The 21,273-nt window shown below is 44.5% G+C and overlaps 1 protein-coding gene across 20 annotated transcripts in view; it reads right to left on the bottom strand.

Annotated features, from left to right (window-relative positions):
* LOC134338836 (uncharacterized) overlaps positions 1 to 21,273 on the bottom strand; it is a 132,517-nt gene that overhangs the window by 90,987 nt on the left and 20,257 nt on the right. For 10 of the 20 annotated variants that reach the window (XR_010016295.1, XR_010016296.1, XR_010016297.1 and 7 more), the window contains exons 2-5: positions 19,989 to 20,117; positions 15,249 to 15,284; positions 8,978 to 9,280; positions 2,685 to 2,987 (exon numbers count right to left, since the gene is read on the bottom strand). Coding sequence is in view for 17 of the 20 variants with exons in the window: in XM_063034955.1 (XP_062891025.1) it covers positions 2,685 to 2,987; positions 8,978 to 9,280; positions 15,249 to 15,284; positions 19,989 to 20,117 (771 nt within the window). In the remaining 3 variants the exon portion in view is untranslated. Of the gene's footprint in view, positions 1 to 2,572; positions 2,988 to 8,977; positions 9,281 to 13,459; positions 13,548 to 15,248; positions 15,285 to 19,988; positions 20,118 to 21,273 lie in introns of those variants that run through there. The other 10 variants (XM_063034963.1, XM_063034964.1, XM_063034956.1 and 7 more) reach the window with 5 other exon arrangements.

Below are 21,273 nucleotides of genomic sequence, written 5' to 3'. Positions count from 1 at the left end.
ATGCCACCTGGAGCTGAGCTCTTGCTTGGGCTGCACATACCGGTAAGGCCACGGGGGAGAAGCCAGAAACAGAGCGACCCCACCAAGACATCAGCAGTGGAGCTGACGAAGATAATGACACAACACAACTGCAGTGAGAGCAGAGCAAGGCTTCAGCACTGACGGATCCCCAGTCATCTCTCATTCCATGCCATTAGACTGACCACGATCTGTAAAGGACATTGTGGTGGCTATCAGTGCATCACGCTAAACAAGGCCCCAAAGGTGTTCGCCCTTATGGGAATAAACCCTAAGGAGAACATCTTAATCCTCTCGATTGGCCGGACTACTTCTTTATTAAACAGAAATTTGCCTTAACCAAACAACTAACGCACGAGTCCCCACCTACCCCGACACTCCATAGGGATCCACCTCAACTAACCACACCACACCACTACCCCAACCCCCCTCCAACGACCCCTCCTCCCCTGTCGTGGCAACGGCAGCTTGCGGCGGGCCTATTCGCCTACCAACCTGTCTCTGGGGTCGTGGGAGCAAACAGGATTACCCGAAAGGGTCCTACACAGAAAACATGCTAACTGCAAAGCAAATTTGTCCAGCATATGATGGAGTCGTGAGCGAAAGACAACGGCAAGCTTCTGGAGAAACACGGAGGGACAAGTAGCTTCTATGGAGCCAGAGAAGGAATCGAATTTTCGGGTTGGCGCCCTGTTGTAGGGGAATTGGTTTAACGTAGGTGTCTGTGAGTTTCGGTATGTCACCTTACATTATTCTATATATGTACCGTGGAGAGCATTCTTGGTGCTCCCATTGACAGAATCGTAAGAGGCTGTGGATGAGTTATGCACATAGTCAGGTCGATCATTGACGTAGCACTGCAGAAGAACGAGACCAAATTAAAGAGGTGGTGTATCCATTGCTAGGGCTCGTCGCAATCCGGTACAAGCCCTCCTTCTTTAACCACTATCTGGAGGAGATGCAGGAACCAGAAGACCCAGAACAAACTTTTCAAAAACAGCATTTCCCTCTGTCATCAGATTTCTAAACAGTACATAGACCCATGAACAATATCCCATAATCCCTTCCCTTTGCATTATTTATTTATTGTTACAATTCGTGGTAATTTTATTTCTTTACACAGGATTTCTGCGGCAAATTGCACGTCATATTCTGATTGAGCGAATAATTATGAAGTGTGCGGGAAAGTCTCAAATAATTGACGCCTGTGATCGCGAGCTTGTGAGAAGAGCGAAGACGGTGATCTAGGGTTGCATTTATTGGAGATTCAAAGAGTAGGACTGGGTCGAACTTGTGGTTTCAACATTTCCCATCTCCCCACACGTGTAGCCAAGGATGTCGTGGGAAGCTAAGGTGGAATTTCAGCAGCTCTTGCAGGGGTGTTTGGATCTTACTTAACTAACGTCCGATAACTGGTTTGCTAAAGGTGTCTGTTGTTTTGCCTTTCTTCAAGAAAGTAAATAACGATAAGCCAGTAAACTGCAGGCTAATATCAATATTGGGATTCCGAAGGCCATGATCTACTGGCATTTGGAAATGCAGCGAGTGATTAGAAACCTTTAGCCTCATAGATCATAGAGCATAGAACATTGAAAACCTACCGCACTACACGGGCCCTTCGGCCCACAATGCTGTGCCGAAAACGTACTTGCTTTAGAAATTACCTCGGGTTTCCCATAGCCCTCTATTTTCTAAGCTCCATGTACCTATCTAAGAGTATCTTAAAAGATCCTATCGTACCCGCCTCCACCACCGTTGCCAGCAGCCCATTCCACGCACTCCACGAAAAAACTTACCCCTGACATCCCCTCTGTACCTACTTCCAAGCACGTTAAAACTGTACCCACTCGAGTTAGCCATTTCAGCCCTGGGAAAAAGCCTCTGACTATCCACACGATCAATGCCTCTCATCATCTAATACACCTCTATCAGATCACCTCTCATTCTCCATCGCTGCAAGGAGAAAAGGCCAAGTACACTCAACCTATTCTCATAAGGCATGCTCCCCTATCCAGGCAACACCCTTGTAAATCTCCTCTGCACCCTTTCTATAGTTTCCACATCCTTCCTGTAGTGAGGTGACCAGAAATCAGGTCCGTACTCCAAGTGGGGTCTGACCAGGTTCCTATATAGCTGTAACATTACCTCTCGGCTCTTAAACTCAGTCCCACTGTTGCTGAGGGCCAATGCACAATATGCCTTCTTAACCACAGAGTCAACCTGCGCAGCAGCTTTAGTTGTCCTATTTGAGTGTCATCACTGCTGGGATTCTGAACAACATGGTCTACAACTACATGGAAAGGCGGAGACTGATTAGAAACTGTCAATATTGTCTCACGATTGGTTGGATTAAACTCCATCTGCCACATCTCAGCCCATACCTGTAAATAATCTATAGCCACTGTATTATTTGGCATTCTTCTACACTGTCCACAACGCCAATAATGTTATAGAGTCGAAGAGCATGAAAACAGCCCATCTGGTTAAAGCCGACAGAGATTTGAAACTGACCTAGTTCCATTAGCAGGGTCCTGATCCGAAAACTTCGAATTACCTGCCTCCATTGCGCAAACAGAGATTAGCCTGCTTGCCAGGTATTGTCCTCATCAGGTTGACGGGGCAGCATTGACGAGTCCAACGTATTACCCAATAGTCGGACCACCCACCTTGCACCGTAATCGTCACAGAGGAACTAGCTGAGTCGACCCACACTCCGTCTCGATGGGTCTGATAACGGCACAAATAATCCCCACTCTGCTTCGCAGTCGCGTTGGCGATCAGGAAGGAAACGGTGAATTCATAAGCGGAAGCCGCCAATGATATTTCAGAAGAGGGGTCGTAACGGTTGTTTAAGTAGAAAATGCTCCCCCTGTAAAAGGGTTGGGCTGAACACGAGATGGTTATTTCTTCTCCTTCCAAGAAAGTGTGTCTGGAGCCCACGATTAATATCGATGGTCTCGTCGGTTGATCTGCAAAAACAAAATTAATGGAAACCTGCAGTTGATATGCAAATATAAGTATAGAACGTAGAACAGCACAGGACTGGAAGAGGCCATTCGGCCCACGATATTTTTCCGAACTAGTAAAGCTCATGATGCTTATAACGATACTATAATTCCAAGCATTCTCACCACCAAACTCCGAAACCTGGAATCAGTACCTCCCTCTATAAATGGATATCTAACTTCCTGACTAATGATCTGCAATTAGCACCCACACCTCCCCACGGTTCTTCTCAAAACTGGTGATGCACAAGGTTGCGTCTACATCCCGTGACTACAGTTCGGCTACGCTCACCGCTGCGTGGCCAGACTCTGCTCTAACTACATCTACGTGCTTGCAAACCTAACAGGCGTTATGTCAAAGAATGATGAGTCGCGGAAAAGAGACAGAGGACTTCGTAGTGTGGTGTTATGGCAACAGCTTTCCCTCAACAAAACAACTGGTCATTGGCTTCATGGGGAGAGGATATCGGTGCATATTCTCCTAAGTACGTCAAAGACGTTGAGGCTGAGAGGGCTGACATTTTAAGTTCACAGTTAGACTGTCCAAACACATAGAGGCCCCGGGCATGAAAGATCACCAACGCTTCTGCCACCTGAAGAGGCTAAAGAAATTTGCAATGTCCCGGTCCACCTTCGGGAGGCTAAGGAAGATTGGCATGACCTCGTCTACTCTTAGCAATTTCAAAGAAAGCAACCTATCTAGATGCATCACAGTTTGGTATGGCATCTGTCTGCCCGTGACCGCAATAAACTGCAGAGAGTTGCGGACACGGCCCAGCACATCACGGAAATCAGCTTCCCCTATATTTACACTTCTTGCAGCCAATGTAAATCAGCCACCATAATCAAAGACTCCCGACCACAGCCGACATACTCAATTTTCTCCTCTTCCATCGGGTAGATTTAAAAAAATGCTTTGAAGTACATGTCACCAATCTCAAGGACAGCATATATCCCATTGTTACAGTGGTGCTAGAAGGTTTGTGAATCCTGTAGAATTTTCTCTATTTCTCCGTAAATAGGACCTAAAATGTGATCAGATCTTCTCGTAATTCCTAAAGCTAGATTAAAAAAAGAACCCAATTAAATAAATAATACTTGTTCATTTATTTATTGAGAAGAATCTTCCAATACTACATGAATTTGTTGGGAAAAGTATGTAATCTGGGGTAAGCCATTTGGAGTCAGATGTTTAAATCAATGAGGTTAGATTGGAGGTATAGGTTGCAGTGGTACGCTGCCCTATAAAACCACATACAAAATCAGGTTCCTGACAGAGTCTACTTTTCTCAAGAAAGATTTGTTTATGTTCACCATGCCTTTCAAGGGATTTTAGAGGGAAAATGGTAGAGATGCATTAAGATGAAAAAGGCGATAAAGCATTTCTAAAGACTTCAGTGTTTAATAGTCCACAGTAAGAGAAAACACCTACGAATGGTGGAAATTCAGTACTGTTGCTACACTCCCTAGGTGTGGGCATCCTGCAAGATCATACTAAGAACACAACGTGCGATGCTGAATGAGGTGGAAAGGAACCAAAGGGTAACAACAAAACTCCTGCCAAAATCTTTAGAACTTGCTAAAGTCTCTGTTCATGTGTCCACTGTAAGAACAACTCTGAACAAAAATGGTGTTCATGGAAGCATGCCACGGAGGAAACCACTTCTCTCCAAAGAAAATCATTGCTGCACGTCTGAAGTTTGCAAAAGTCCACCTGGATGTTCTACAACGATTCCGGGACAATGTTCACTGGACAGATGAAACAAAAGGTGAATGTTTTGGCAGAAATGCACGTTGCTATGTTTGCAGGAAAAAGGGCTCTGCACAGCAGTACCAAAACCTCATCCCAACTGTGAAGTAATTGGAAGGAGCATCATGGTTTGGGGCTGCTTTGCTGCACCAGAGTCTGGACAGCTTACAGGGAACAATGAATTCAAGATTGTATCAAGATATTTTGCAAGGGAATGTCAGGGTAGCAGCCCGAAACCTGAAGCTTAATAGAAGTTGGATAATGCAACAACGCAATGATCCAAAAGACAAGACTAAATAAACAACAAAATGGTGTAAAAAGAAGAGAATTCGTGTTTTGGAATGGTGGAGTCATAATCCTGACCTTAATCCTATAGAAATATAAAAGGTACCAATTACTGGTCTTAAGGTGTTATGCTTAAATGCACGCAGCATAAGGAATAAACTGGATGATCTTGTCGTACAGCTACAGATTGGCAGGAATGATATTGTGGCCATCACTAAGCCGTGGCTAAAGAATGCACGTCTCTGGGAGCCGAACGTCCAAGGATGCACGGTGTATTGGAAGGATAGGCAGGTAGGCAGAGGGGGTGGCGCGGCTTTATTGGTAAGAAATGATATCAAATCATTAGAAAGAGGTGATATAGGATCGGAAGGTGCCGAATCTTTATGGGCTGAGCTAAGAAATCGCAGGGGTAAAAAGACCCTGATGGCAGTTATATACAGGCCTCCAAACAGCTGCAGTGATGTGGACTACAAATTACAACAGTAAATAGAAAAGGCTTATCAGAAGGGCAGTGTTATAATTGTGGGGTATTTTAACATACGAGTGGATTGGGAAAATCAGGTCGGCACTGGATCTCAAGAGGGAGAATTTATAGAATGTCTGCGAGATCGTTTTTTTAGAACAGCTTGTTGTTGAGCCCACTGGGGGATCGGCTGTACTGGATTGGGTATTGTGTAATGAACCGGAGGTGATTAGAGAAATTGAGATGAAGGAACCCTTAGGAGACCGTGATCATAATATGATTGAGTTCACTGTGAAATTTGAAAAAGAGAAGCCGAAATCCGATGTGTCGGTATTTCAGTGGAGTAAAGGAAATTACAGTGGCATGAGAGAGAAACTGGCCAAAGATGACTGGAAAGGGACACTAACGGGAAGGACGGCAGGGCAGCAGTGGCTGGAGTTTATGCGAGAAGTGAGGAAGGTGCAAGACAGATATATTCCAAAAAAGAAGAAATTTTCGAATGGAAAAAGGAGGCAGCCGTGGCTGACAAGAGAAGTCAAAGCCGAAGTTAAAGCAAAGGAGAGGACATAAAAGGAAGCAAAAATTAGTGGGAAGACAGAGGATTGGGAAGTTTTTAAAAGCTTACAAAAGGAAACTAAGAAGGTCATTAACAGGGAAAAGATGAACTATGAAAGGAAGCCACCAAATAATATAAAGAGTAAAAGACAGGTGACAGTAGATCTAGGACCGATAGAAAATGATGCTGGAGAAATTGTAATGGGAGATAAGGAGATGGCAGAGGAACTGAACGAGTATTTTGCATCAGTCTTCACTGAGGAAGACATCAGCAGTATACTGGACACTCAAGGGTGGCAGGGAAGAGAAGTGTGCGCAGTCACAATTACGACAGAGAAAGTACTCAAGAAGCTGAATAGTCTAAGGGTAGATAAATCTCCCGGACCAGATGGAATACACGCTCGTGTTCTGAAGGAAGTAGCTGTGGAGATTGCAGAGGCATTAGCAATGATCTTTCAAAAGTCGATAGGTTCTGGCATGATTCCGGAGAACTGGAAGATTGCAAATGTCACTCCGCTATTTAAGAAGGGGGCGAGGAAGCAAAAAGGAAATTATAGACCTGTTACCTTGACATTGATGGTTGGGAAGTTGTTGGAGTCGATTGTCAAGGATGAGGTTACGGAGTACCTGGAGGCATATGACAAGATAGGCAGAACTTAGCATGGTTTCCCTAAAGGAAAATCTTGTCTGACAAACCTATTACAATTTTCTTGAGGAAATTACAAGTAGGCTAGGCAAGGGAGATGCAGTGGATGTTGTATATTTGGATTTTCAGAAGGCCTTTGACAAGATGCCATTCATGAGGCTGTTTAGCAAGATAAGAGCCCATGGAATTATGGGAAAGTTACATAAGTTGGCTGATTGGCAGGAAACAGAGAGTGGGAATAAAGGGATCCTATTCTGGTTGGCTGCCGGTTACCAGTAGTGTTCCACAGGGGCCCGTGTTCGAGCCGCTTCTTTTTACGTTGTACATCAACGATTTGGATTATGGAATAGATGGCTTTGTGGCTAAGTTTGCTGATGATACAAAAATAAGTGGAGGGGCCGGTAGTGCTGAGGAAACAAAGAGTCTGCAGAGGGACTTGGATAGATTGGAAGAATGGGCAAAGAAGTGGCAAATGAAATACAATGCTGGAAAGTGTATGGTTATGCACTTTGGCAGAAGAAATGAACGGGAACACTATTATTTAAATGGGGAGAGAATTCAAAGTTCTGAGATGCAGCGGGAATTGGGAGTCCTCGTGAAGGATGCCTTAAGGTTAACCTCCAGGTTAAGTCGGTGGTGAAGAAGGCGAAAGCAATGTTGGCATTCATTTCTGGAGGAATAGAGTATAGGAGCAGAGATGTGATGTTGAGGCTCTATAAGGTGCTGGTGAGACCTCACTTGGAGTACTGTGGGCAGTTTTGGGCTCCTTATTTAAGAAAGAATATGCTGACTTTGGACAGGGTACAGAGAAGATTCACTAAAATGGTTCTGGGAATGAGAGGGTTAACATATGAGGAACATTTGGCGCTCTTGGGCCGTATCCCTTGGAGTTTAGAAGAATGAGGGGGGACCTCATAGAAACATTTCGAATGTTGAAAGGCATGGACAGAGTGGATGTGGCAAAGTTGTTTCCCATGATGGGGGAGTCCAGTACGAGAGGGCATGACTTAAGGATTGAAGGGCGCCCATTAAGAACAGAGATGCGAAGAATTTTTTTTAGCCAGAGGGTGGTGAATCTATGGAATTTGTTGCCACGGCCGGCAGTGGAGACAATGTCATTGGGTGTATTTAAGGCAGATATTGATAGGTATCTGAGTAGCCAGGGCATCAAAGGTTATGATGAGAAGGCGGTGGAGTAGGACAAAATGGGAGAATGGATCAGCTCATGATAAAATGGCGGGGCAGACTCGATGGGCCGAACGGCCGACTTCTGATCCTTTATCTTATGGTCTTATAGTCTAAATGGTGTGGAAGGACCTGAAGCAAGCAATTCATGCAAGGAAGCCACCAGCATCCCAGAGCTGATTCAGTTTTATAAGGAGGAAAGATTCCTCCAAACCGATGTGCACGTCTGATCAACAGTTACTGGAATCGTTTGGTTGAATTTATTGCTGTCCAAGGTTGTCACACAAGTTACTGATAGCAAAGGGTCACATACTTTTTCCACCAGATACATTTAATAGTGGATCATTTTTCTCAATAAATAAACGGGGAAGTATAATGTTTTGTATTATTTATTTAATTGGGTTCTCTTTATCTAATTTTAGGACTCACGTGAAGATCTGATCACGTTTTAGATCATATTTATGGAGCAATATAGGAAATTCTACAGGGTTCACAAACTGTCTAGCACCACTGTATAAGACTGTTAAACAGAGTTCTCGTTCACCTCGCAGTCTGCACCGTTGTGGCCCCCGCACCTTAATGTTTGTGTGCCCTGAGCATTCTCTTTATTATACTTTTCTCTGCACTCTATTATTCTTTTTAATTATCTTGCTCTACCTCAATGCACGGTGATTTGATTTATTTGAACTGTATGCAAGGTAAGCTTTTCACCGTATCTCAGTAATGTAAAACCATTTCTAGCTCTAATTATATTATGTCAGTATATTTGAGTTTTTAAGTAAGAAATACAGATCGCAACAGGCCCTTCAGGCCAGCTACCCACCCATCTAATAAACATAATTTGTAATGACAGATTCACCTCCTAACCGGTACGTCTTTGAACTGCGCAGAAAGAAATCGGAGTACCCAGTTACTGTACAAGTTCTTTACAGATGGGGGCGGATTTGAACTCCGAACTGCAGAACGCCCCGAGCACAATAGCGTCCAGCGTAAAGGGCGAGGCTGTGTGAATCCTGCTAGTAATCTGTGACCGCAGATCGGCTACATTCCTCTGCCCAGTGGGAGCTTACCGTCACAGGCTAGTTCTGCGTCTCTCTGAAAACCGCAATCTAGCTTCAGGTCGCAATGCCAAAGTGAGGACTCTGTTCCACTGCAGTCAACGTGCCAGACTTGAGTGCTCGAGGTGGAAAGGGCAGTGAAACTGTGTTGCACCCTCCCTCCGCCGAACCCGCATCCGAGATGACGGCAGACCACCTCCTCTTCCTTTGGGCCCCAGCCCTTCTTGCAGACCGTGCCCCAGGTACCGTTGTGCCAGATCTCTACCCGTCCGGAGCATCGAGTCGTTCCGTTCGTCAGTTTCAGTCGCATGGCGCCTGCAAGAGAAGCACACAGAAGTGAATAGTGGGCGGCGCTGGCAGAGGGGCGAGTAACATCATTTGCAGCTCACGGGAGCTATGCAACCGCAGAAAGATGATATTTGCCCACTATACATGCTGACCATCGATGGTCAGTCGTCTAATTCGATTTTACCCAGAAATCTATATGCTTTGAAAAATTAACCGCTGCTCCAGACGTGTCCTAAATGTTGTGGGAACCTCTCCCTCCAGCACACTTCACAGACAGTGCGTTATGAATCGCAAATGTGCTATGGAGTTAAAAAAAAAAACAGTCCCTTCAAGCCCCAACCCCTACATCCCGAACCCCCGCCCTCCCTTCACCACCGTCGATCGCAGCTGAGACATTTATTCCTTTCCATAAACCCTTACCTTCTGGTATCAATGCGATTCTGTCATCTACATGATATAGGTACGTTTAAGAAAAATTCTGTGGAGATAGGAACATGCAGCGAATGTGTGACGGTGATTGTGTACAGTCGAATGGAATTAGACAAATTCGCATTGTGGCCGTATGGACTTTGAGGGAGGAAGCGCCTGTTCCTGTGCTGTATAGTTTTTTACTCTATACACACCTCCTTATAGAATACAAAACAGCGTACAGGTCCTTCGGCCCAAGGATATGTGTCAAATCCAGAAACTAAACTTCTACGTGAACTCTGCTTCCTACCTTGTTCATACCACACCGTTTTCTGTGCATTCACGTGCCTTTCTAAGAGTCTGTAACGGCTCTGTCGTAATTGCCTCCAGCGCCACAGCTGGCAGCGCATTTGAGACACCCAGTACTCTCCCTATGTAAGGAACTTATCCCCATATATCTCCTTTCTCCCGAAATGCACGCCTTCTAATGTTAAGCATTTCGGGCCTGGGTAATAGATACCGACTGTCTACCCTATCAGTGTCTCACTTCCGATCTAAATTTCTATGGTCCACCGACTCTCCGATAAAACAAGTAAGACTTCTCTAAATTCTCCTCAAAAACATGCCTATCCGTCAAATTAGCATCCTGGTAAACCTCTTCTGCACCCTTGCGAAAGCGTCCACATCTTTTCTTCTAAGCGGTGTCTGGAATTGTATCCAGTACTCCAAATGTGGCTTAGCCAGAGTTTGATAAAGAGCAACGTAAATTCTTGACTCTTAAACTCAGTGCCTCGACTAATAAATGCAAGCATGCGATAAGCTTTCTTTGCTACCACTTTAAACGTGTGCAGCCATTTTCAGGAAGCTATGGGCTTGAATCCTCGCTATATCAACAATATTACGTGTATTTCCGTTAACTGTGCACGATGCCTTTTCTTCTGAACTATCATTATGCCTTTTACCATGCAGAGATCTCTTGGCTGGTACTATTAATTGGTCTACCAGACATGTCTGACAAGTGGGACTCATAGAGCACTACAACACAGAAGCAAGCCCTTCAGCTTAGCTAGTCCATGCTAAACTATTATTCTGCCTATTTCGATCAATTGGATCGCTGGACCATAGCCCTCTATACCCCTCCCGTCCATGTACTTCTCCAAACTTATCATAAATGCTGAAATCGAACCCGCATCCACCGTCTCCGCTGGCAGTTATTTCCACATTTTCGGTAATCTCTGAGTGAAGAAACTACCCTCTCATGCACTGTAAACACTTAACATTTCACCCTCAACCTCTAGTTCAAGTTTCACCCAAACTCATTGGAAAAAAGTATGCTTGCATTTATCTAATATATGCCACTCATAATTTTGTGTACCTTTGTCAAATCTCCCTTCAATCCCCTGCATTCCGGGAAATAGTGTTAATCTATTCAACCTTTCCATGTAGCTCAGGTACTCGTCCCGGCATTATGCTTGTAAATATTTTCTGTACTCTTTCAATCTTATTGACAACTTTCCTGGAGGTAGGTTACCAGAACTGCCGCAATAATTCAAATTAGGGATCAAATATGTCTTAAACAATTTGAACATAACAGCCCAAATCCAGTACTCAATATTTCGATTTATAACGGCCGGTGTGTCAAAAGAGTATTATAGAATTGTGCCATCAAGAGTGCAAAGACATGATATTCCGGTAAGGATGATGGGAATAACTGGAAACTTCCGAAGACCCTAGTTGGCGATAAATTGCAAGACTCAGGTCAGGAAAAGGCCGCACGCAATTGGCTTTAGACAGGCCGGCCAGGCGCATCACTCAAGGTGCATCTGATGTGCAGGAGGAAAATTAAGAGGGAAATCAAGGGTAGAAAAGGAGATGGATCTGACAGGCAAGGATGAAGAAATCGCCAAGAGATTCATCAGGAGTAAAACGGTTAGCTAGGGAGAGAATGTGGCTCCTTAAAAAAACAACTAGCTATGTCTGGAATCACAGAAGGTGGGCAAGATTGATAGTCAAAATTTCTCATCAGTTTTTACCGTGGAAAACGTCATGAAAGTTAGGGAATCATGGGCCAATGATTTGCGATGCTTTGTTCCTCATATGAATTACCAGTGATGAAATTGCGGGCAGTCATAAAGTTCCTTCCGGTCGAGGAATCTCCAGGGCCTCTGACTACAATATCCTCTGTTCTGCAGTGCCACTGAATAAATGTCATAACCTGCCTAAACTTCTCCTAATATCCCTTAAACATTATAATTGTACCCGCCACTACAGCTTTCTCTGGGAGCTCGCTCGACATGCTTTCTGTGTGAGAAACAAGAACCTCGTCCCTCCCATTCCCTCCAAGGACGTTAAGATCCCAGGACTCAGACCTTTATCTTGCTTAGGCCAAGCGGTAACTCGCAGACTCCTCGCCTTACTTACCCCTTGAACAGGAGCATCAGACTATTGTCTCCGGCATCATCACAGACATTATCGACTCTGGGGATTTTCCATCCACTGCCAACAACTTCATAGTTCCCTTATCCCGCACCTCCCTTTTCTACCTACTATCCACGATCCATAAACCTCCCTGTCCAAGTAGTAACATTGTTTCTGCCCGTTCCTGCCCCACCGAACATGTGTCTACATTCCTCGACTCTTTATCCCTCCTGGTTCAGTCCCTTTCTACCTACATCCGTGACACTTCACATGCTCTTGATCTTTTCAATGACTTTAAGTTCCCTGGACCCTATTGTCTCATTTTCACCATGAAAGTCCAGTCCCTATACACCTCCATCCAGCAACAGGAGGGCCTTAAAGCCCTCCGTTTCCTTCTTGATAATAGACCTAACCATCTCCCCTCCCCTACCACTCTCCTTTGTCTGACGAAGGTGGTCCTCACCATCAATAATTTCTACCTCGGCTCCTCTCACTTCCTTCTGTTGGCTACGGGGAACAATCCATGTTCCAAGCCTACACCGGCATTTCTTCCCAATTCTTCCTACACTGCATTGGTGCTGCTTTCTTCACCCATGCTGAGCGCGTTGGTTTCATCAACTTTGCCTCCAAATTCCAACCTGCTCTCAAATTTACTTCCTCCATTTCCGTCACCTGCCTCCACTTTTTCGATGTATCTGTCTCCATCTCTGGAGACAGTCTATCCACTGATATCTTTTATAAATCTACTGACTCTCACATCTCTCTGGACTATACCTCTTCCAACCCTGTCACTTGTAAAAATGCTATCCCTCTCTCAGTTCCTTCGTCTCCGCTGCATCTGCTCTTGGGACGACACGTTTCATCCCAGAACTACAGAGGTGTTCTCTTTCTTCAAAGAAAGTGGCTTCCCTTCCTCCACCATCAACGCTGCCTTCGCCTACATCTTTTTCATTTCGTGCACATCCGCCATCAACCCCTCCTCCTGGGGCCAGACTAGGGATAATGTTCCTCTTGTCCTCACTGACTATTCCACCGCGTCCAGCACACAATTTTCCATTACTTCCGCCAGTAAACATATCTTTCCCTCCCCCAAGCTGCTGGAGTAGCGGCCCGAGTCGTTAATCTGCCACTGGCATGAATAGTTGCCATCCACATCGACGAGCGACCGCACCGTATAGATGGATAACGGGACCGGACGTGTGTATATGGATTATGTTTCCTTCCTCCAGTTAATAAAATCGGCAGATATAATACTCCGGTAGTCCAAAGCACTTGATAATTCTCAAAGGATGGAAGTCGGTGAATTCGGGATCAAATTAGATTTCCGATTTCGGCAACCCATCTATAAGTGTACAGAAAATTGCAGTTCTGTTCACCTACCTACAGTATGAAACAGGGAGTGATAGAATCATACAATACACCACAGCTCCAGGCCGACCGTCATACCCATCTCCGGCAATCCCATTCCCTGCATGACAGAAAAATGTCCTAACACTTTTTAAAGATTGAAATTTTACCCGCCGCTACCACCTTCCGTTTCAGATAACCTGAGAGCTCACTGGGAAGCTTAGTTAGGCTTAAACTCAGACGTGCTCCATCTGAGACTCTGCCTTAGATACACCCAATGAAGTGGCCTCCACGGTTGCCTGTGGTAACAAATTCTTCATCCTCTGGCTAAAGAAATTTATCCGCATCTCCGTTTAACTGGGCCTCCCTCTATCCTGAGGCTCTGCCCTCTTATCCTAGACTTCCCCACCATGGGAATCATCCTTTCCACATCTACTCTATCTTCTAAATTCCAGCGAGTATAGACCTGGAGCTATCAAAAGTACCTAGTATGATAACCCTTTCATTCCCAGAGTCATCTTTGTGAACCTCTTCTGAACCCTCTCCAATGCCAGCACATCTTTTCTTTGATGAGGAGCCCAAAACTGTTAACAATACTCAAGGTGAGGCCTCACTCGTGGCTTATAAAGCTTCACATCCCTGCTCATGCATTCTAGATATTTTATGCCAACATTGCATTTGCCTTCCTCATCACTGACTGTACCGGCAAGTTAACGTTGAGGGTGTTCTGCACAAGGACTCCCAAGCTCCTTTGCATCTCATATTTTTGGATTTTCTCTCCGTTTAGAAAATAGTCTGCTCATTTATTTCTACTACCAAACTACATGACCATGCATTTTCCATCATTGTATTTCATTTGCCACTCTCTTGCCTATTCTGCTAATCTGCCTAAATCCTTCTGCAGCCTACCTGTTTCCTCAACAATACCTGCCCCTACACCAACCTTCGTATCATCTGCAAACTTGACAACAAAGTCTTCTAGTTCATCACCTAAATCATTGATATACAGCATAAAAAGTCGCAGATTGCTAGTGGCTTCAGATTTCAACATCTGCAGTCTCGTGTGTCTCGGTCGGTTCTGTGCGATGTCTGTCTACCACACTATAAAAGCATCAAGAGTGTAAGAGACTGCGCTGGGAACATTTGTCTCAGGACGCGGGGTTCTGAGTTTGCAGAAGGGATGCCAGCGTGTTTGTGGGGGAGACAGATCCGTATGTGTCCAGAAACGAGACGTCACATGTCCCAGAAAGGGTGTCAGGGGCGACCCAGGGAGGTTCAAAGGATCCCAGAAGAAGAGATGGCTTCGCTGGATTGATCAAGAATTGGAATGCATGCTGTCTCAGGGAAAATGTGAGCACAAGGGATTCTGCAGATGCAGAAAATCCAGAGCAGCACAAACAAAATGCTTGACCTGCTGAGATCCTCCGGCATTCTGCATGTGCTCTTCGGGGTCAACCTCGCGGAGGCAGTACAAGTGGCCGTCTCGCCGGAATGGCTGTATCTGTTGTGCCGCAGCGCAGACGCTACTAAAAGTATGGGGGTAATGGGCGTGCAGTGACGTTATTTCGAGGCTGTAGTGGAGAGGGTGAAACGAGGCAGGAGATGTCTCTTGCTCATGCTGCAGCTGGAGGGAATGGCTTGGGTCTGGATTTACAGGTGCCGCTGCGAGGAAAGGGGGGTGAATGGGGAGGACCGATGGCTCTGTTACCGCTCTCACAAATAAATCAGTAATCTCTCCGTTTACCGACGCTGCCTCCCTCGTCCACTTGCATTAACAAGCACAGCGCTTCGTCTCATTTAACCTTCGGCCATAGATACTCACCGTCTAAATCCTGATTCGCTTCCGTCAATACAAAAACTGTAAGATAAAAAAAAAACAAATGAAGCTTGAGGGTTTCCATTTGATAAATTGATCATTGCAAAGGTGCCAGAAGAAAGTTTCTTTTGAGATCATTGTTCAATGCAATATCTAATATATAATTATATTGAATATTACTGTGCAATTATATTACTTATTAATGTAATACCTATTAATGTAATGTATTACCTATTAATATAATATAACATAACACAGTACGATATAGTATAGTATAATAAATAATATTGTATTATATTATTGCACAATTTTATATTTAATACAATATACGAAATATGGAGTTATATTTCTTGCCACGCTCTTAAATTGTTTCATAGAGAATGTATTTTGTTAGATGCTTAGTTACTGTCGCAAAGAAGAAAGAACAAGGCATCGCAAATCGCACAGGAAGATCCCACTATTTGATTGTGACTTTATCAGATCTGTATATTCCTGACAAGGCAAACAATTAATAACCTTACCTAAGTGTCTTTGGTTTCCCAAGCCTTTTCAGGCATTTAAAAGCAGCAACAGAATTAGGGTAAGCTGGGGGTTATTTGTAGGCCAAAGAGCGTAAAGCCGTCAGACGTGCTCCCGAGTGCCAATAAAAAGTATTTATCATCCCCGTTTTCGTATTTTATTAAATCATAGTGGATTTAATTTGGCATTTTTGATACTAATCGACGGAAAAAGACTCTTTCGTGTCAAAGTGAAAACAGATCTTTCCAAAGTGATCTAAATTAATTCCAAATATAAACACAAAATAATTGATTGCGTAAGTATTCACTCCTCTTTAATATACCCAATTAATCATCAATCAATCAGTATTAGACGCCACGTTATTAGTTAAACGGAGATGTTTTTGGAGACCTGTGTGCAGTCAGTGTTTCAATTGATTGTAGTAAAAATACACTTGTATTTGGAACGTTTGCTGACGTGTCAACATCCTGGCAAAAACTACTCCATGGAGATAAATGAACACTCCAAGCAACTCCTCGAAAAGATTATTGAAAAGCACAAATCAGGAGTTGGATACAAGAACATATTCAAGTCACTGAATATCCGTTGCAGTACAGTTAAGTCAATCAAGAAATGGAAAGAACAAGGCATAACTGTAACCTGTCTAGGGCAGCCTGTCTTCAAAACTGAGCGACCGTGCAAGAAGGGGACTGGTGAGGGAGGCCACCAAGAGACCTATGACAACTCTGGAGGAGTTACAAGCTTCAGTGGCTGTGAGGGGAGAGACTGCGCATGCAACTGTTGCCCGTGTGCTTCACCAGTCGCGGCCTAATGAGGGAGTAGCACAAAGAAAGCCGCTATTGAAAAAGACTCATATGAAATCTTGGCTACTGATTGTAAGAAGACATATAGAAGACTCTGGAGTCAGCTGGAAGAAGATTCTATGGTCTGATGGAACCAAAGTGGAGCTTTTTGGCCATCAGAACAAATGCTATGTTTGCAGTAAGCCGAACACCGCACATCATCAACAACACACCATCCCTACCATGAAGCATAGTGGTAGTTGCAACATGCTGTAGGGATGCTTCACTGCAGCAGTTCCTGGAAGGCTTGTGAAGTAGAGGATAAAATGAAAGCAGCGAACTATAGGGAAATCCTGAAGGAAAACCTGATGCAATCTGCGAGAGAACTTTGAATTGAGAGAAGATATGTTTTCCAGCAAGTCAATAACCCCTGGCATAAAGCCAAAGGAATCCAGGAACGGCTTTTAAAAAAACAACATGGTTAATGTCCTGGAGTGGCCAAGTCGGAGTCCAGACCTCAATCCAATTGAGAATTTGTGGATCGGCTTGAAAAGTGCTGTTCACTCACCATCCCCATGTAATGATACAGAGCCTGAGCAATTTTGAAAGGATGAGTGGGGGGAAATTGCAGTGCCCAGATTTGCAAAGCTCATAGTAACCTATCCACACAGACTCAAGGCTTTAGTTACTGCCAAAAGGGCATTTACTAAATACTGACTCGAAAGAATGCTTATGCAATCAATTCTTTTGTGCTTTACATTTATAATTAATTTTGATCATTTGCAAAGATCTGTTTTCACTTTGATACAAGAATCTTTTTTTCTTTTCATCAGTGTCAAAAAGGCCAGATTAAATCCATTGTAATTCAATGTTGCAAAACAATAAAACATGAAAGCTTCTGAGGGCTGGGGAGGAGCTAAATATTTTTAGCAGGCACTGTAAATGCACTGAGTGGGACGCAGCCTACATTTTGCAGGATGTAACTTGAGATCACTCGCCATGCCCAGCTGCGAATGGAGAAGGAATAGGCTTGGGACGATCTACCCCATCCTTTAAAAAAAAGAGAAACTCTTTCCTGTCGAGGAAGGCTCTTTGAAGATGGGCTACACCTGGGGACAACGTCGGTGGATTCTGGGCTTAAGTTAATAAGAAGATTGTGATCGAGTACTTCAGTGATGAGGAGACACTATAAATTATTTAGAGGCAGCTGAGGAGTGGAGTGGGTTGAACTTTACGGTGATATAGAAAATTCCGAAGGGATAATTCCGAATGAAAATAAGAATCCTTCAACCAAGGCAGGTGCATTGCCAAGGGTGATGGCAACAGTGGTTAATGGACTTAAGGCTAATATTGAAATCAGAAGGAATGCAGAAGCAGATGAGATTCTGCAGATGCTGGAAAACCACAATAACACACAAAAATTGCTGGAGGAACAGCGTGTCAGGCAGTATGTATGGAGAGAAACAAAGAGTGGACGTTTCGGACCCATAGAGTTCCTTCAGCATTTTCTAGAAACATGGAAATCTCTAATTTTGGATTGTGTGATCTTGCTGTTTCCTTCTGATCTGTGCAAGCCTTCTAACACGCGTCCCTTGTTTTTTTTTTCTTTTTGAACCCCCAGCCCCAGTCTCCTTATGACCTACAAACGTAGATTCTTCCCCCACCCTAATGACTCCACATGCTAATGACGATCATACGCTGAACCTAGGTTCCTTATCTACTCGCCCGTTTGTCAAAACATCTCTTGGTTCCAACCTTCGCCTTCATTCCCCGTCAGATTTCATCTGCCGCCCTTCGGTGCCTCCAACTACTACCTCCAAGTCTCTCCCGTTATCTCCCCTTTCTTACTCCCACCTGACTCTATCATCTCCACCATTCTATAATAACTGTTTTATGTTTCATCTCAACCCCATTCTCCTGCCTTTATTCCATAACCTTTGACGCACTTACTAATCAAGAAGTTATAATCTTCTGCTTTAAATATACCCAGTAACCTAGCCTCCACAGCGGGCTATGGCAATGAATTCCATGGATTCACGGCTCTCTTTCTGAGACTGTGAACTCTGGTCATAGACCTCTTCACTCTGGGAAACATCTCTCCACATCCACTGTATCCGGGCCATTCAATATTTCATAGGTCTCAAAGTGATCCACCACCCTTCCCCACTTATTCTTTTGAACTCCATCGAGTACAGGCCCAGAGCCATCAAACGTTCCTCATACGTTAACTCCTTCATTTCCGGAATCATGCTCGTGAGCAACATTACGTTAAGTATAGAACCGAGACCAAAACCGGGCACAAGACCCCAGGCATGGTTTCATCAAGCTCTATACATTTGCAAGACTTCTTTCCTCACCTTCTCAAATCGCTCTCAGCAATTACCATTCGCTTTCCTAATCTCTTGATGCACCTAGATATTGGCCTTTAGTGACGTATGGAAAATGGCTCTCAGATTCCTTTGCACATGAACAATTTCCAATCTGAAAACAACTTGAAAGAGATGCTTTTCTGTTTCGTGCAAAACAGTGTATGTCTCGCTTTTCCCAATTTTTCTTCTTTTTATTGGATTTTATTATTGTGTTTTTATATGCTCGAGCTGGAAAGCCTGGGGTACGGGCAGAGACAATACTCATTTTTCAATTGTTAGGAACTTTCCAACTATTCCAGTGGTGTTTGCTACTGGGCGTTTCTGGAGATTTACATCATTTTTACTCTGTTGGCCTAATTGTTTTCTGCCCGAGACGGAAATACCTAACACTAAATGCCATGAAAATGGGTAAGTTCAAATGAGTTATGTGGGGCAGATTAATTTACATAGGGAGAATCGTAGATATCTGGAATACGCTGCCGAGGAAGTGCTGGATGGAGCTGTTTAAGGGGCTTTCCTATGGCCACAAGAATATGCGGGGAATAAAAGAACGTGGACATGGTGTAGGCAGGTGGGATTAGTTCAGTTAGACATTTAACTACTCGTTTAATTCGGTCGGCACGACATCATGGACCAAATGGTATGTTACTGTGCTGCAGTGATCGTCGTTTTACTAGTCACTGAAGGGGCGACTGGTTCTTGTGATGGACCGGGTGTTCACAACTCCCTTGCAATTTCTTGCCTTTTGGGGCGTGCTCCCGTCCACGCTCTCAGCATGCTCAGATCCGCTTTGAGCCCCGAGATCACAATCCCACCTGGATTTGCATCGTCAGCAAACTTGCAAAACCGACACCTGAACCCCCGAGTGCTGAAACGTGGATATCGATTGTTGATATCTGGAGGACAAAAGCAGTTTCGCCTTCTCTTTCTTCTGCAATTACTAACAAATCCACCTCGAAACTATCACGGCACTACTCCCTTCCACCTGGATTTACGCCCCCCTCCCCACGCCCACGCAACCCATATTGTGAAGCTCTGATAGAGTGACGCTGGGATGCAAAATCGGTCGAACTTACGGGAAATGAAAATCACCGTGGCTGAGGTCATCTCCAGAAATCTGCTCCAAGCAGCAAGGAAAATCCGACAGACGTGCCTCGGTAGAAGTTCACGAGGCTCCTCTCCTGCGTTCGGCGATAAAATAGAACCTGAATGAGGATTATTTATTATTTTCAGTCGTTCTGCTGTTGGTACAATCAAAACTGCTGCGCGTCGCCCGAGCTCTGAGCATGCCAATATCCGGATCATGAAGTCTAAACACCCTCTGTATCCTGTCAATATCATTTACATCTTTCCTGTCGGTAGGTGGCTGGAACTGCAGACAATGCTCCAGGATTGGTCTCACCAACGTCTTATACAACTTCAACATAACATCCCAATTGCTGTAATCATTACCTTGATTTATGATGGTCAATGAGCCAAAAGCTCTTTTGACGGCCCTATAAGACTGTGAGGGCACTTTCAAAGAGGTTGACTGGTTCTACTTTATTAGGAGTTTAAAGAGATTTGGTACATCAAAGACTGTAGCACATTTCTACAGATGTACGCCAGGGACGATACTGGTGACAAGCTGAACCGGCGCTTGCCCTTCCCTTGGACGTAGAGATGGGGAACCCGCTGCATGGGCAACAGTCGGTACTTCAGATATTTCCGGCCAAGCTTGCGCCCTGGAGAGGACACTCCAGCATCGCTACTCAGAGTTGACACAACATGGGAAGCAACAGTTACCGGTGATAAGCCACTGCACTCGATTGGCGTAGAGTGAGGCGCCAGGGGCTGCTTCTAACGGTGGGAGAGGTCCTACGACCTTACCAGGAGGCTACCGCGTCTCAAGCTGGGCAGTGCCCAGTCAAATACGCGCTCCTTCGCCACGGTCCACTTGCTCCACTGGATGTGTAGGGCTCAGGGACCGCGACAGGTGGATCGATAAACTTACACTTGACAAGAAAAGGAAACGTCAAAAGAATCCAGCCCTCATGATAGGTACTTGGAATGTACAAACCATGACATCAGGCCTTACAGAAGACCTATGTTAAATATATACACTTCGGTAGCCCCTATAGTCCTCTGCAGCAACGCATTACACATATTGATTCCTTCTGACTTAAGAAACCTCAATTTTAACGGGTTGTCCTTCTATTAGGAGATTTTGTCCCTGGATCGTGGCATCTCCTACGGACAAAAACGTCGTTAGCACGTCCACACTATCCAGGACTTTCGGTATTCGGCAGATATCAATGTACTTCACCTTCATGCTACTGGACCCCATCAAGTAAAGGCCCAGAAATATCAAATGCTCCTCAC

This window comes from Mobula hypostoma, chromosome 28 (genome assembly GCF_963921235.1).
Source record: "Mobula hypostoma chromosome 28, sMobHyp1.1, whole genome shotgun sequence".
NCBI classification, from domain to species: Eukaryota; Metazoa; Chordata; class Chondrichthyes; order Myliobatiformes; family Myliobatidae; genus Mobula; species Mobula hypostoma.
This window is presented reverse-complemented; position numbering and strand designations above follow the sequence as displayed.